The sequence below is a fragment of the Delphinapterus leucas genome, chromosome X, assembly GCF_059928025.1.
Source record: "Delphinapterus leucas isolate spDelLeu-1000000601 "Yukka" chromosome X, BTC_Dleu_Yukka2, whole genome shotgun sequence".
NCBI lineage: Eukaryota > Metazoa > Chordata > Mammalia > Artiodactyla > Monodontidae > Delphinapterus > Delphinapterus leucas.
The window spans coordinates 40,591,057-40,608,784 of NC_143150.1; the positions used below are offsets into that span (position 1 = coordinate 40,591,057).

The following is a 17,728-nucleotide window of genomic DNA, read 5'->3' on the forward strand; positions in this document are numbered from 1 at the left end:
TAAAAAATGGGCAGAGGACTTGAATAGACATTTTTTCCACAGAAGACACACAGATAGCCAACAGACACATGAAAAGATGCACAACATCACTAATCATTAGGGAAATGCAAATCAAAACTACAATGAGCTACCACCTCACACCTGTCAGAATGGCTATCATCAAAGAAGACAACAAATAACAAATGTTGGAGAGGATGTAGAGGAAAGGGAACCCTGTGCACTGTTGGTGGGATTATAAATTGATGGCAGCCACCATGGAAAACAATATGGAGGTTCCTCAAAAAATTAAAAATAGAACTACCATATGATCCAGAAATTTCACTTCTGGGTATTTACCTGAGGAAAACAAAAACACTAATTTGAAAAGGTATATGCACACCAATGTTCACTGAAGTGTCATTTACAATAGCCGAGATATGGAAGCAACCTAAGTGTCCATTGATAGATGAATGGATAAAGACAATGTAGTCTATATATACATACAATGGAATATTACCCAGCCATTAAAAATAATGAAATCTTGCCTTTGCGACAACATGGATGGATCTAGAGGGTATTATGCTAAGTGAAATAAGTCAGACAGAGAAAGATAAATACCATATGGTCTTACTTATATGTGGAATCTTAAAAACAAAACAATCAAACAAACAAAATGAAAAACAGACTCACAGATACACAATAAACCGGCTGTTGCCAGGGGAGGGGGGATGATATAGGTGATGGGAATTAAGAGGTACAAACCTCCAGTTATAAAACAAGTAAGCCAAGGGAATGTAATATACAATAAAAGAAATATGGTCAATAACATTATAATAACTTTCTTTGGGGACAGATGGTTACTAGACTTATCATGGTGATCATTTCATAATGTATGCAAATGTCAAATCACTATGTAGGACACCTGAAACTAACATAGTATTGTACAGCACTATGTCAACTATATTTCAATAAAAAATTCTTATGCTTTTAATGGATTTTATCTTCTCACATTGGCTAGGAGAGCCCATACAACATTAAACAGAAATAGTAATAGGAGACCATCAATGTTCCCCATTTAAAAAAGGAGTGTTTCTAAATTTTCCCCATTAAAAGTTGTGTTTGTTGGGCTTCCCTGGTGGTACAGTGGTTAAGAATCCTCCTGCCAATGCAGGGGGCACAGGTTCAAGCCCTGGTCCGGGAAGATCCCACATGCCACAGAGCAAGTAAGCCCGTGTGCCGCAACTACTGAGCCTGCGCTCTAGAGCCCATAAGCCACAACTACTGAGCCCACGTGCCACAACTACTGAAGCCCACGTGCCTAGAGCCCATGCTCTGCAACAAGAGAAGTCACCGTGGTGAGAAGCCTGCGCACCCAACGAAGAGTAGCCCCCCACTTGCCGCAATCAGAGAAAAAGCACGCGCACAGCAATGAAGACCTAACACGGCCAAAATAAATAAATTAATAAAATAAAATAATAAAATTTAAAAATTTATTTTAAAAAGTTGTGTTTGTTGTTATGTTTTGACTTTGCAAACATCCTTTATCAGTTATGGAAGGTTCCTTTTCTCGCTATTTTCTTTTTAAAATTTATGAATGTGTGTAAAATTTTAGCAAATGTGTTTTGTGCCTCTATTAGGATGACCTTCTTTAATCTGTGTGGTGAGTGACACTTATAGATTTTCATATGTAAAACCAACTTCACATTGCTGGAGAACAATGCAACTTAGTCACAGCGTGTGATCATTTTCCACATATAACTTAATTCAGTTTGCTAATCTTCAATTTTGAATATCTGTACATATGTTCATAGTGGAAGCTAGTCTTTAATTTTCCTCATTAATAATATTCTTGTTTGGTTTTGATTATCACAGTTATACTGGTAGCAAAGAATGAGTTACAGAGTATGCCCTCTTATTCTATTATCTGGAATAGTTTTGGAATGGTACATTCCTTCAATGTTTGCTAGAATTTGCCTGTAAAATAGTACCTGCCTGGTATTTTCTTTGTGAGATGATTTTAAACCTCTGGTTCATTTTCTTTAACAGTTATAGAACTATCTGGGCTTTCTATTTCTTTAATGCCAGTAATATTTTTCTAAGAATTTGCTATGTAGCAAACAAAGATTAAACCAGGATGAAAATAATTGCTTTCTTTTTTTGCCTATTACCATCCATGTGACTAGAAAATTCACTTTTACCTTTTCATATATGAGTGAGGAAGTTTTGTATTACACCTTGCACCTAGAAAATGGTTTGCATTTTACAAAGCACTTTCATAGCCATAGTTACTCAGTTATATTCAAGGTCGCCCCCAGCTCTAAAATGCTAGGATTTTGAATCAATTAAAAACCTCCTTTGTCCCAAACCAAAAACCCTTGATGCTATTATCTCAATATGTATTATGCCATACAGTCTGAAAATCTCAAGACTTTAAAAGGTTTATTATTTGTGTATGCCAACTGAATATTATTTTGTATATGGGGACAGAATGATATACAAAATGGCAATATACAAAGCATACATTACCAGCAAATAATATGTCTTTTTTTTTTGCAATAGAATTTTCATCTTTATAAGCTTCCATTTATTTAGTTTTTTTAAAAATTGCATCTTAGTTTGTATAACTTGGAACTATATGTGTAAGTATGAAAAAATAAACCAAGCTAAATTACCCCAATAATTTGTCTTCCAACATCGACACCTAGAAGGCAGTGATGCTATCACAGATCTTTACTCCTAAGCTGACCAAACCGGCCCCAACTACATACGCTTTCTCATTTTTCCTCTCATAACATTTAAACTACCCTGCTATTATTCCTAACCCTCACTTATACTTTCTCCAATTCAACCCATTCTCCCACTCTCCAGACCATTCATTCTTTCCTCAATTTCTGTTCATTTCCTCTCCCCTTCCATTCATTCTTTTTTCTTACTGTTTACTGTCAGCAGTCTTTCATTTTACTGTAATTTGTTCATTTTACATATGTTACCCTGTTAGACTAATTTTAAGGGTAGAATTCTATATTACTTATCTTTGTGTCCCTTGTGCCTAGCATGGTTTACAAAACTTCTTTTCCCTTCAAAAGATCATTAATCATACTGAGGTTTTAAAAGATCATATATCAATAGTTTTCAACCCTGGCTGTACATTAGAATCACCTGAGGAGTTTTAGAGACACACCAATGTCTTGGTCCCCTCTTCAGAGTAATTAATTCAGAATCTCTGAGGGTGGGGTGCTCATGATTCTTTAAAGCTCCCCAAGTGATACTAATGTGCAGCCAGTATTGACATCTACTTATACACATAGACTTGGCAAACTACGATGGACGTCTGTGTTTTGCAAATAGAGTTTTACGGTAACACAGCCAAGCCCATTCGTTTACATATTATCTCTGGCTGCTTTCACTCTATAAAGACAGAGCTGAGTTGTTGTGAAGAAGACTATACTGCCTACACAGCTTATAGTACTCACTGTCTGTTCTTTTTTTTTTTTTAAGAAGATGTTGGGGGTAGGAGTTTATTAATTAATTTTTGCTGTGTTGGGTCTTCGTTTCTGTGCGAGGGCTTTCTCTAGTTGTGGCAAGCGGGGGCTACTCTTCATCGCGGTACGCGGGCCTCTCACTATCGCGGCCTCTCTTGTTGTGGAGCACAGGCTCCAGACGCGCAGGCTCAGTACTTGTGGCTCACGGGCCTAGTTGCTCCTTGGCATGTGGGATCTTCCCAGACCAGGGCTCGAACCCGTGTCCCCTGCATTAGCAGGCAGATTCTCAACCACTGCGCCACCAGGGAAGCCCACTGTCTGGTTCTTTATAGAAATAGTTTGCTGACCCCTGATAAAGAGGAACAAAGTCCTATTACTTATCAAAAAGGTATGGGATAACAGAGACTGATGCTAACACTAATAAGTAAGACTGTTGTAAAGGCTAAAAGGAACGTTTTCAATATATTCTCATCAAGGCTCTCACTTTAAAAACGTTTTCTATATTTGCAATTATTCACTTGAAAATGTAAATAGCTTCTCATATCCTAAAAAGAGAGTTTCCATTATGAAAATCTGGCCCTATAATTCTATGTAGCAGAGGTAGCATACAGCTCAATCAGTTTCACTGCTACATTCTAATGGCTGTATCTACTTGTCACATGCTGTCTATTGTCCCACTTTCCATATGTTTTTAAGGTTTAGAAGCAGCTATTAGTACAGACACATTTCTAGATTTGTCCACAGACACATAAAAACTGTGATAGAAATTAATTTTCTTTACACCAGAAAACACTGTATTTAGTAAAAAGAACACTAGATTAGGTATCAGGAAAACTAGGTTTCAATTTTCACTACGCCAGTGATTTATTATGTGACATTGACAAAGTTACTTACTTTATCTGTTATTGACAAAGAATGTCTCAATTTTTACTAAAGCAATTTTGTCACCTGGAGATGCTTGGTTGTGGGAAAGAATTTATAAATTGGCAGACACAATAATACACATTTTGAATTAGCTTCCTCTCGCCAAATTTTACTACATTTTCTTAATTAAGTCTCAATAGCAATATGAGCTTAATTTATCCTGTAATAAAGAGTAATGAGATTATGGACTGGTTGTACCAAACTATCTAAGTAATGACCTGTTCATCCAGCAAGATTGATGTCTACCAAATGCTTAAGATTTTAATAGAGAATCATATGAGATTTTCCTAAACATATATTTCAGTAAACAGTGAACAAAGGCTTCATTATTTGAACATTCTTTACATAATTAAGCTTAATGGGTCAGCTAGGGAGTTCAGAATACACAGAAATAAAGGTCCAGTATAAAACTATGACAAGCCAAAAACAATGCTTAAAATTGTTGAATGATGTGTCCTACAATTTTGAAAAAGGGAAATGCAAAAAAAAACACATCCACATCTTAAAGCAATCACTTACTATATTAATTCTAATGCTCCCAAAATATTTAGGATGATGCCAAGATGTCAATACTGTGATTTCAATACTAATCAGGAAGAGCCCTTTCAAGATTGTAGCAATTGGCAACATTTGAATATTGACCATAGGTTAGATAATAGTATTATATCAATATTAAATTTCCTGATTTTGATAACTATACTGTGATTATGTAATAGAATGTTCTCGCTCTTAGGAAATATAGAGTGAAATATTACTGAAGTGTTTAGAGGTAAAGGGGTATGTATGATGGCTGCCGCTTACTGTCAAACAGTTCAGAGGTGATAAATACATATGTGTGTGTGTATGTGTGTATATATATGTAGTGGAGGAATGACAAAGCAAAGGTAAATGTTACCAATTGTTGAATCTGTGTGAAAGGTATATGGGAGTTCTTCATACTATCCTTTCAACTTTTATGTAAGTTTGAAATTATTTCAAAATAAAATTTTGACAAAAGCCTTTTCAAATAGCACCTCGTAGTACAAAAAATTATCTCCAAGTCATTAATTTAATATTTTAATACAAAAAATGAAAGAAAATAAGTACATCCCAAGCGGCACTCATTCATTAATCAACAATATATATCTCAGATGATTTTTCTTAAAAAATGCAATAATAAATAAACATATTTATTAAGTGATTGCTCAAAAATTTTTATGGACAAAAGAATTTAAAGTCTGTCAGGTTCTAACAGCTTCAGTAATTTTTAAGGGCTTTTGACTGATATGGTACTTTGCAAATTCATACAAACAAAATAGCGATAAAATAACAAATTCATTGAATACTTAACCCATTGTAGAAATTAGTTTGATCTGTGGATCCACAGGGAGAGGCTGCATCCTGAAGGGGTGACTCTTTTTAATAGAATAATCTTGAAGCAGAAGAACTAAACCAACATGCAAACTTTTATACCACTCAGGACACAGGGCATTCCACATAATCACTGACACGGTGCCTGAACTGTCAGCAACTTCCAAAAAGGTCTAGTTAAAAAAGAGTAAAAGCACATGCATATTTGTTACTTTAATCTACAGGGTGTTCAAATTTTATTTTAAGAATGAGGAAGCAAAACTATAGAAGAATCACTGAATAATTTATGATATGAGAGACTCTGTAATGATGAAAAGTTATAAATGAAGAATTCTTAGTAATGAGAAAATACTTGAGAAAATGTTAAATGATACAAAATTTTATATACAATATGATTCCCATTTTGTAAGATAACTTACTATGATATATGCCATAGTTATATGTAATATATGATAGGCATACATATATGCATAGATGTGCTATCTATGACATACATATGATATCACAGATATGTGTATATATATGATATACACATATAAAAAAGGGGAATAAAATACACTTTAATATTAACAGTGGTTCTCTCTGAGTGGTAAGATTTGGCTTGATATTATTCATCAGCTTTATATATCTTTATACATTTTCCAAATTCCCTGTAAATATGTATAACTTTTACTATAAAAGCTTAATAAAGCACCTAAAATAATTCTTGATAACATGCGGAAATACAGTAAAATGTTAAGTTTCAAAAAAAAACACAGGACAGAAATCAGCACCATATGGCATAGAGTGTCAAGATAACAGAAAAGTGTCAGATAGATTGGACAATTAGAAGGTCTCTGGTGAGTTACCAGCTGAAGCAAAAAGTCAAACTAATTGTGTTGAGAAGTAAAAGGGAGGCAAGAAAGTGAAAACATATAGTGTAGACTACTTCTTCAAGGAGCTTGCCTGAAGAGAAGGACAGAGGGAATACAGGAGTCCTGATGTCAAAGGAGATTTTTTTCCTTTTTTAAAATGGAAGACTAGACTATATTTATATGCTGGTGTAGAAAGCACAGTAAAGAAGAAGTTGAAGATACAGAAAAAGGTGTGAAGGAGACCAGCTGGATCAAGGGAACTAAAGGGCACTAATACAGAAAGAACTTCTTTTTCTATAAGAAACTACATAGAAAAATACCTTGAAATATATATTTGTTCATTTTTAAAATTATTAAGTTGAACTTTAAAATATGTTATTTAAACATAAATTATCCTAATAAAGAGTCAGGTCTGTAAGTTATAATTTATGAGTGCTAAATTAACATATAATATCTTATTACTACTTGTACCTGGTATGGCTCAATCATCTTTTTATTGGGTTTTCCATAGTATCGCAGTTTTGATTTATGCAAGATTCTCACAAGCAATGCAGGAAAATTCCTTATGTTAGACCAGGTCATTTCAAGGTGAGAAAGGGAAATTATTCTGATATCTAGAATACAAAAAAGAAAAAAAATCCTACTAAATATGTCATGGTAATTTCAAAATTCTATTTTATTGGTTAAAAATGGTAGCCAGATCATACCCAAAGCAACTCCTTCTCACCAGCTAAACCAGTCTGTATACTTCTCACATATAAAACTTAGTAATAAATATTACCCCTAATAATAATAGCTAAAAAATATATATGACTTACTATGTGACTAGAATATAGGTAAACACCTATGTTAACTAACACATCTAGATGGAATGTTCCATCTGGAATGCCCTCTACCTCACCAAACTGTGTAATTACTTCCTGGAAGACTTGGATCGAAACTTACCTCCCTTAAGAAAAAACTCAATGCCATGGAATATTTTCCATGGCACTTATATATTTAACTTATAGAATTGTTTCATGATATATTTCTTTACTGCTCTCACCTTAGTCTCACATGTATAAGTTCGAACTTTCCCAAACATTCCAGACATGGTCCTGTAACAGGGCCTTTGCACTTGCTGTTCCCTGGGTCTGGAATGTCTTCCTCTTAGATACCCAAGTGATTTCCTCTTAGATACCCGAGTGACTTTCTCTTCTCCTTCAAGTTTTGCTCAAAGGTCACTTTCTCAGTGATGTTAGCCATAACCACCCTATAGAAAACTGATCCCCTTACTTATCTTCCATCCCATTTTATTTTTCTACATAGCACATATTACCTTCTCATACACCATATAATTTACTTTGAAATGTTTTAATCTCCAAGCCTGCTAGCAAGTGCCAAAACTGCTTAAAAGCTATTCACCATCTTTAAAAGATTAACTTGTATTTCTAATTTTATTCTTCCTTGGTTAAGAGGGGTTCCATCTGCAATTTTCTCCACATTTTGCTCTCTCATAGCCCACAGTCCCAACTTTTAAAATGTGTATTTGTATTTTTCCCAATATTTATTTATTTAAGGCATCCTCCATTTCCATTTTTATTTATATAATGTATCACCTACTCAACTTTGGCATGAAAACCATTCTTGTAATTTCTTTTCAATAAAAGTTTAAATGGCCTTTTATAACTACAATTGTACCATTAACACTGCCCCCCCTACACTATTTTCAGTATTAGGGTATCTTGTGTAAATTTCCCTCCAGATTCTCCCAATACATTACTAGCCCAGGATCACAGATCCTAATATTTGATGTGACGTAATTAAGTGATTTCCTTTTAAATATGGTCAAACAAATTGTAGATCACCTCTGAATTATCTAGAAGGTATGTGGAACACTCTTCATCAATGAAGGCACATACACCACCTTTACCAGCCGGAATAAATTCAAGAGCTACATGGTTTTATAAAACCACAGTTGTAAGAGCCACTGTTTCTGCTACAATTGAGTCCAGACAGTTAGCCATGATCAGACACGTGCTTGGTTAACATTTTCCCAGATTGGGTAAAAACAAAAACAAACAAACAAACAAACAAAAAAACTCATTAACTTCATAGAATATACATATCTCTGAAATCTAAAAAAAAATTACAGGTTATACATAGACAATGAGAAATCTGTGTAAATTCATAGAAATAAGTGGGTTCATTATCAAAAGAAAGAATGAAAATAATAATAAACTACATATTCAATATAAAAAGTTAGTAAGCAATACAATAGTGTTTCTCAAACTTTGTGGTCCCAGGACCCCTTTACAGTCTTAAAAATTACTGAAGACCTCAAAAAGCTTTTGTTTATGTGGGTAATATTTATCATATTTACCATACTATAAAGTAAAACTAAGAAATTAAAATATTCATTAATTCCTTTAAAACAACAATAATAAACCTGTTAATGTATAATAAAAAGGTATATTTTTGAAAAATGACTATATTTTCCAAAACCAAAAATGTAGTGGAAAGAGTGGCATTGTTTTACATTTTTGCAAATCTCTTCAGTGTCTATCTTAGTAGAAGACAACTGGATAAATCATATTTTATTTGGCATTTATTCAGTCTGTTTCAATGTCACATGACATGTACCCTCTGGAAAACTCCACTCTATACTTCTGAGAGAACGAGAGTAGAAAAAGATAAATAAAGCCTTAATATTTTTATGAAAATACTTTTAACATTGCAAATCCCCTGAAAAGATCTTGGGGAAACACCTAGGGGTCCTTGGACCGTACAGTGAAAACCACTGCAAAAGAATAAATCTAAGGAATATAGAAAGGAATATAAAGATTAAAAACTGAAACTAATGAATTAGAAAACAGTAAAACTGGCAAATCCAATTCCCTGGAAAAATTAATAAAAAGGTAAAACTTTAATAAGTGCAACCATGAAGAAAGCAAACAAAAAAATAATGTTTGGAATGTGATCAACTATAAACATAGAGAAAATCATCTTAAAGACTACTATATATAATTATATATCACTAAATGTGAAAATATCAGTGAAATAGATAATCTTCTAGAAAAATATGAATTACCAATATTGTTGCCCTAAGGAACAGAAGAACACTGGAACAGGTCAATAACCATGCAAGAAAATGAAAAAGTTCACAAATAATGACCTCCCAAAATTGCACCAGGTTTATATGATTTTTAACAATTTTCATTTTAATAAAATTCAAAGAATAGCTCTTTCTCTTAACTATAAGTTGTTCTAGAGCACAATAAAATATAGAAATTATACCAATTCATTTTATAAACTTAGATAAATCCTGAAAAATTATGACAGAAATAGTACAAAAGAGAAAACTATAAACCCAAAACATTTATGATGGCAAAAATCCTAAATCAAATACCTGCAAATCCAATGTAGCAGTATGCCAAATTACATCATGATCAAGTAGAGTCCTAAACCTCTTGTCTTGTTCAGGAGGAGAATATTATAAATTCTAAATAATTCTGGAGATTGACATAAAATGTAAGTTCAAATGATTTTGTTAAAACATTAAAGAGAATAAAAATATAATATATTACATCTAAAGCACTAGAAGAAAAAAAAATTTTAATCCTGTGAAAGCAAAAAAAATAGTAAAAAAAAATAAAGCATGGCATATACTAAACAAAGTAGGACTGCAAGAACAGGTATAATCATTAATTACATTAAATTTAATTGGATTAAATTCATCTCTTGAAAGAAAAAGAATTGGTTTGGGTCAAAAAGCAAAATCTTGGCTGTAGAAAGAAACCTAAAACAAAATGGAAATAAAGTGATGAACAAAGATACATACACTAGGCTAGTGGTTATCAAAGTGTGGCCTTTGCACCAGCAGCATCAATGTGTTAGAAATGTAAACTCTAGGGCTTCCCTGGTGGGGCAGAGGCCCACGTACCGCAAAAAAAAAAAAAAAAAGAAATGTAAACTCTAGGGCAGATGTACTGAATCAGAAACTGGTGATGGGGTGCAGCAATCTGAATTTTAAAACACTTTTGAGGCGATATGGATGCCCAGTCATGTTTGAAAATCACTGCCCTAAATGCTAACTAAAAGACAGTGGAAGTGGTAAACAGTACTATCAAAATATACAAAATATAATTTGAGGCAAAAAGGGACTAAGAGGGACTTCCCTGGCGGTCCAGTGGTTAAAACTCTGTGCTTCCACGGCAAGGGGCACGAGTTCCATTCCTGGTGGGGGAACTAAGATGCCCCATGCAGTGCTGTGCGGCCAAAAAAAGGGGGGACTAAGAGATACATTCTATATTGATAGAGTAAAATCGACCAAGATATTAACAAGCTATGAAACTTTACACATTACAGCAACATCTAAATCGAAAACTTAGATGTTGAGAAATGAACAAAACCACCAACATAAAGAGAAGCCAATATTCCTCTCAAAGGAATGGGCAAATAAAATAGATTTTAAAATAAGGATATGGAATACTTTAATTTAAAAACTTCATATAATAAGTAACTTCATGTCTAATAAGTAAGCTTTTAACCTTTTGGGGGTAAAGAGGAATTCAAATTTAAAATCAGAAAATATGAGTAAGGAGTAATAATGAAATTTCTATACTTCAAAACCTGGGGGATACAGCCAAAGCAGTACTCATGGGAAATTTCAGAACTGTTAAAGCTTTTGGAAGAAATAAACAAGGAAATAAATGAACCAAGCATTGGACTGAAGAAGGTAGAACCCCTCCCTCCCCCGCCAAAAAAAGAACAAAGGAAGTAAAAAGAATTAAAGAGGACAGCAAAAATAAAGTAGAAACATCTCCCCAATATAGACTTGTGGTACGCGGGCCTCTCACTGTTGTGGCCTCTCCCGTTGCGGAGCACAGGCTCCGGACGCATAGGCTCAGCGGCCATGGCTCACGAGCCCAGCCGCTCCGCGGCATGTGGGATCTTCCCGGACCGGGGCACGAACCTGTGTCCCCTGCATCGGCAGGCGGACTCCCAACCACTGCGCCACCAGGGAAGCCCTAAAAGTCTTTTGTTCGTTTTGAATACCAAGAAAGTAGACAAACCTCTGGCAAGGCTGACCATAAAAAAGGGTGAAGACACAAACATTAGGAATGCATCAGGGGATGTAACTGACAAGACAGAGATTTAAAAATGTAGACTACTGGGCTTCCCTAGTGGGGAAGCCCACCAGGGAATGCTTTTTTAATGCTTTTAACGCACTAAAAGCATTATTGGTTTTACCACTTTTTCAAAAAACTGAAAAGGAATCATTCTTCCAATTCCCAATCCCGGCCCAAGGTCCCAGGTTCAAATCGTTTTAGGGGTAAAATCTACCAAACTTTCAATGAACACATGATTTCTGCTAAGTACAGAAAAACAGGTAACTCATCCTACTAGGCTAATATTAATTAACCTGATATCAAAATCGAACTGAAATAGTACTCTCCTAAAAAATAACAAAACTTATGGACCAAATTCACTTGAATATACAGATATAACAATAACAAGCATGACCAAGTAGAAACAAAAGTGGTTCAACATTAGAAAATCCAGGAATGTAATTTATTTCATTCATTCCTTTATTCAATGAACCTGTATTGGATGCCTACTATGTTCCAGACATTGTTCTGGGTATAGGAGAAACAGCCCACAGCAGTGAGGAAAAAAAAAAAGAGTGCTTGCCCTCCTGGATCTTACAAACTAGTGGGAGAAGAAAGAAAAGAAAAGAATTTCAGTGTGTTACCACTTCTATGAAAGGCATTTGCACGGTGATGTAATAACAATAAATGAGGAAGGAATGCATATTTTAGAGAGCCCTTTTCTAATATATTTTATATATCTGAGTTGAAACCTGAGGATGGGAAGGAACTTTCCAGAAAGAGGAAAAAGCAGGAGCAAAGTACCTGAGGGCAGGACAGAGCTTGGAGGTTTAAAGATTTAAAAGGCGGCTGGCGTGGCCGAAACAAAATGGCGGAGGAGAGCGGTTAGAGAGGCGCGTAAGGGCACCTTGTAGGTCAGGTCTCCGCAAACTGTGGCCCTCAGGCCAAATCCAGGCTGCTGCCCGGTTTTGTTAATAAAGTTCTAGTTTTAACACAACCAAACCCATGTAATTACATATTTTCTGTGGCTGCTTTCCATAAACAATGGCAAAGTTTAATAGCTACAGCAGAGACCATAGGTCTCGCAAAGACAAAAAGATTTACTATCCGGCTTTTTACAGACAGTTTGCCAACCTCCGTAGCACCACGTGGACCTGGGTAGGAGGTCTAGATTTTCTTGCAGTGCGGAGCTACTGTAATGATTTAAGCAGGAGAGTGGCACAGTCTAACTTCCTTTTTACTTTATTTTACTTTTTTGGCCGCGCCCTCGGCTTGCGGGATCTTAGTTCCCCCACTAAGGATCGAACCCTGGCCTCCAGCACTGGAAGCGCGGAGTCCTAACTCGGACCGCCAGGGAATTCCCCTAACTTCCCTTTTAAACCGCTGCCTCTGAGATCGTATTGGTACCTTTAGAATAGGGTATTGAACGAGGAGAGGGAGCCTTTTGGGGTTCTTGAAATGCTCTATATCTTGATCTAGGAGGGTGGTTACACAGATATATATATAGATAGCTGTATTTTTAAGACTCTTCTATTTTACTGTGTACACACTACACCTAATAGAAAAGTTTTAAAAGCACAAAATCGCACCACAAAACTAAGAGGAACGGAGTGGGAGAAAATAATTTGCAAAGTACGGCAGACAAAACTTAATACCCATTAGCAAAGAAATCCTACAAATTAATTAGAAAAAGTCAAAACATATAATTAAAAATAATAGTACAGGGAATTGGGCACTGTCGTATATATGTTAGTGGTAATGTAAATTAGCACAACCTTTTAAGAAGCTGCTTTGTCAATATCCACTTAATTAAATAAGTCAAATAGTCTTTAACCCAGCAATTTCAGTTCTAGGAAGCCAACCATTCAACAGAAATACTTGCACATAGTGAACAAATACAGGTATATCCTAATGATGCTCAGCACTGGATTTAAAACTGAAAAACCAATAACTGCCTAAAATTATAAATTACCCATTAATGTGGGCATGGTTATATAAATCATGGTACATCCATACTATGGAAAAGTGTATAAAAAGATGTACGTTAAAGATGTTTGAGAGAAGTGGAAATAACAAATCATGCAATGTAATATAATTCATTTTTCCCCATTTTAAGAGGAAAGTTGAAGGTATACGAGAAGGCAAAAAGGGTCTCTTACTCCACCCATTTTATTATTAAAAATTTCAAACATACAGCAAACCTGAGAAGAACACCAATATACCCACTTCTATATTTTGTCATCAACACTTTACTGTACTTGGGTCTTACACTATTTTTTTTTTTTTTTGCGGTACGCGGGCCTCTCACTGTAGTACTATCATTCCCCTTATTCCATCTCTTACAGATAAAAATATATTTTAGAGCATTTGCTGATGACGGACGAGCTAGCATTATCAGGTTAACTTCCTACTTCTGAAACAGAAGAACTGAACTTCTCAGGTTAGTATTGTTCGTGGTAAGTAATAAGAAACATAAAAATGAGAATTCCAAGCTTTCCCACAAAATCACACATTCAAAAAACAACATTTACATAACTGCCACACTCAAAGGTATAGAAAATGGAGTTTCATTAAATGTGAATTATTAAGGAATAAATCACGGAACATCCTTTTTTGAACGAAAGTTAAAACAGGCAAAACCACAAATATTTACAACACTTATGCCGAATTCAAATCTATACACTTTCCAACCAACACAGAAGGTACTACTTCCACGACTGTAATGGGACTAAAACTAGGATGAATTCCACTGTAGTCAAACGTACAACGAACACATGAGGAATACTGACTGCAACATCACTACGTTCGTCAGATTAAATTTAAGATGTATTCGGACATTTCCTGAATGACCACTTTTACAATCAAAGCAAGACGCGAGCTGGAACCCCGTCACCCATCAAAGCTTGTCTCTTACCACTCCCAGCTTATAATTAACAATACCAAAGCACCTTCGTTTCCTTTCCCATTAAAGCAAGCTCCCGAAAACCTTAACCCCTCCGTCGTTCCCTCCAATTACTTACTGTTAAAATTGTGCTCTTCAGGTTGCTTGTTGCTTAACCAGATATCTCCATATGGATCTTCGTTATTCCACAGGGCCAGGTAATGGCTCTTTCCGCCTCTTAACGGCCTCTCCGGGATTTCCCGGTGCGCTCTATTTCTGAAGGGAATTTCTAAAGAAATAGAGTCCAGGGGCTCCCCACAGTGGACGTTATCTATGCACAGGATCACCTGGCCTAATCTTTTCTCGTTGTAAATACACGAGACTCTGGAAATTTTCACTTCTATGCCAACTTTGAGAATATTTTTATATACGAGAAAATTCAGGCTGGGGTCCAGGTAGCACTTCTCACGGAACACCCCGTCCGAGATCGTCACATCATAGCAATAAAGCGGAGGTTTAGGTTCCATGTCGCGTGGCTCACCCTCTAACAGGTACCTCTGGACGGCCAAAACAGCGACAGGCACCACCTCCAACGGGGTGCTACACCGGCGAGGAGAGTCCGTTATTTGCTCAAGAACGTTTTGGATCCAGGACCTGCGCCTTGGGGTACCAACCCTTTGGTTCACACTTCTCTGGACCTCAGCCTCATTTCCCTCAGGGTTCGGCAGATAGAGCCCAGAATGTGACGGGCCTTCCTGCGGCTGACCTAGCTCACCAGACATGGCGGGGTGACCGCGTACCCTCTCCGCTCCCAAAACCTAACTTTCCCCGTCAGAGGCTGAGAAAATGAGAGTGCGCGCTTGCGCAACGGTCGCTACTCTGCCCGGGCTGACTGGTAAAGCTCCGCCCAGTCGAGGAGCTACGAAGCCTATAGGAGGGCGTGCGTCAGCTCTCTGGCTCCGCCCCTCGCTCAGCACGTTTCTGTCTCCCCGCACTGTTACTAGTCAGTCACTTTTGGGGATACGTACTGGGTCGTCTAACCTAGTGCCCGCCCATTTGCCAGGATAGAAGCGGGAAAAGCGTTGGTCGCCATGGTTTCCAAAACAAAGTAGCAAGAGGGAGGGGGAGGAGCGCTCGTGGCTCTTCTGGAAAGGAGGGTGCAGAGAGGCAAGAAAAGAGAATGTGGCTGGAAGCGGGAGGCAAGTAGCCATAGCTCAGGAGTTCCGGGCTTTTGGCCTTGGGCCAGCCACAGAAGGTAAATTAGAGTTTGATATACGTGAATGTGATAATATGGGTCTCCTGTAGTATGAACAAAACTAGATAATGTATGCATAGCCTTCTGGACAGTTACTAGCACAAAAAGTCCTCCATAAACATTAGTTGTTATTGTTATTAGCATTCCCGTAATTGTAGTGGCTCACTGAGTGCAGGGTGGGTGAATTCGTGATTAAGTGCAAATGAAGCCATAAAATTATAGAACTGGCTTGGTGGAGAGCTGCCTTTAGATTACACTTCTTAAAATATACTTATGGGGCTTCCCTGGTGGTGCAGTGGTTAAGAGTCCACCTGCCGATGCAGGGTGACACGGGTTCGTGCCCCGGTATGGGAAGATCCCACATGCCGCGGAGCGGCTGGCCCTGTGAGCCATGGCCGCTGAGCCTGCTCGTCTGGAGCCTGTGCTCCGCAATGGGACAGGCCACAACAGGGAGAGGCCCAAATACCACACACACACACAAAATATATATATATATATATATATATACTTATGTTTTATACAATACCTGGCTTAACATACAGGTAGGATATAGAATTTCAGAAGCTGCATTTCTAAACTACAAGGATTGTATACGGAATGAATGTAATGTGAAAAAGCTGATAAGAATAGTCAGAATTAAAAATAAAACATTTATTCCATGTACCCAGATGTGCCAGTATACACAGAACATAGTAATTGTCCTAAGAATACTTTTCAAAGAAAGAAACAGTCGTGTTTTGATTATATTAATCTCCCTTGGCTGTCTATTTCATCATTCATTATTCACTATTTATGAAGTCCTTACTATGAGGCAGGCACTGTTCTAGGCCATTATGGACAACAGTAGTCAGGCTCCTTTACTCAAGCTTCTTCTCACTGCCATTATTAATATTTAACTAATTCACTAATTCTACATATATTTCTTGAGTGTCTGCTCTAGGCCTGGTACACTCTTGCTTTGGAAACCAAAAAACATGTTAAGGGGAAAGGGAGGGGAGGGGGCAGGAGTTAATATTTTATATACAATATGATTAGGGAAGGGTTCTCTATTAAGAGATTGAATAGAGCAGAGTTCTGCAGGAAGTGAGGGAGTGTGTGGACTTCTTGGGAAAGGACACTTAAATCAGAGGGAACGGCAAGAATATGTTCCGTGAGACAGAAGCATGCTTGATATTTTAAAGGAAATGCAAAAAGCCAGTTGACTGGAATGGAGAGGTGAGAGGAAGAGTGGTAGGAGATAAAGTCAGAGAGGTAGAAGGGCCTTTTAGGCTTTCCTCTGTTTTGAGCAGAAGAGTGACCTAACGCTTCAGCTTGAGCCCCACTTCCTTCATGAAGCCTTCCATAATCAATTTATTCTAGAATGATCTTTCTCTTATCTGTATCACCTTGTATGTATCACTTATTTAACATTTATCATCTAATACCTTGTAATTAAAAACAAAACTTCTAATGTATGTAGCTCATCTCCCTAACTTAGGGTTTCTCAACCTGGACACTGTTGACATTTAGGGTCAGAAAATTATTTGTTGTGAGAATGTCTTGTGCACTGGAGGATGTTTAGAAACATTCCTGGCCGCTACCCCCTAGATACCTGTAGCACTACTCTTCCCTCCCAGTTGTAACAACCAAAAATATCTCTAGACATGACAAATGTCCCCTGGGGGGCAAAATCACCCCTTGTTAGGAGCCACTAGTTTAGCTAGACTATAAGCCTTTTGAGAGTAGAAATTGATTTTTTCTTTATTGTTTCCTATAGTTCTTTCACTATTGCTATAAGTAAAATGCATTCAAATATTTTAAATAAATGAAACATGTAATTCCCACTACCTCTCCACCAAAGGGAATATATATGTGTGCCTCTCTGTAAACAAATGTAATAAACAAAAATCCAAACTTACAAAACACAAAATAAG

General features: G+C 36.6%; 1 protein-coding gene across 4 annotated transcripts in view; it reads right to left on the reverse strand.

The window, feature by feature from the left end:
- Window positions 1–15,414, reverse strand: part of RADX (RPA1 related single stranded DNA binding protein, X-linked) — a 67,041-nt gene extending 51,627 nt beyond the window's left edge. For 3 of the 4 annotated variants that reach the window (XM_089904234.1, XM_089904233.1, XM_022566416.2), the window contains exons 1-3: window positions 14,700–15,413; window positions 7,061–7,203; window positions 5,716–5,908 (exon numbers count right to left, since the gene is read on the reverse strand). In XM_089904234.1, the coding sequence (XP_089760360.1) occupies window positions 5,716–5,908; window positions 7,061–7,203; window positions 14,700–15,342 (979 nt within the window). In that variant the 5' untranslated portion in view covers window positions 15,343–15,413. Of the gene's footprint in view, window positions 1–5,715; window positions 5,909–7,060; window positions 7,204–14,699 lie in introns of all 4 variants that reach the window. The other variant, XM_022566415.3, reaches the window with a different exon arrangement.
- Window positions 15,415–17,728: the final 2,314 nt, after the last annotated feature.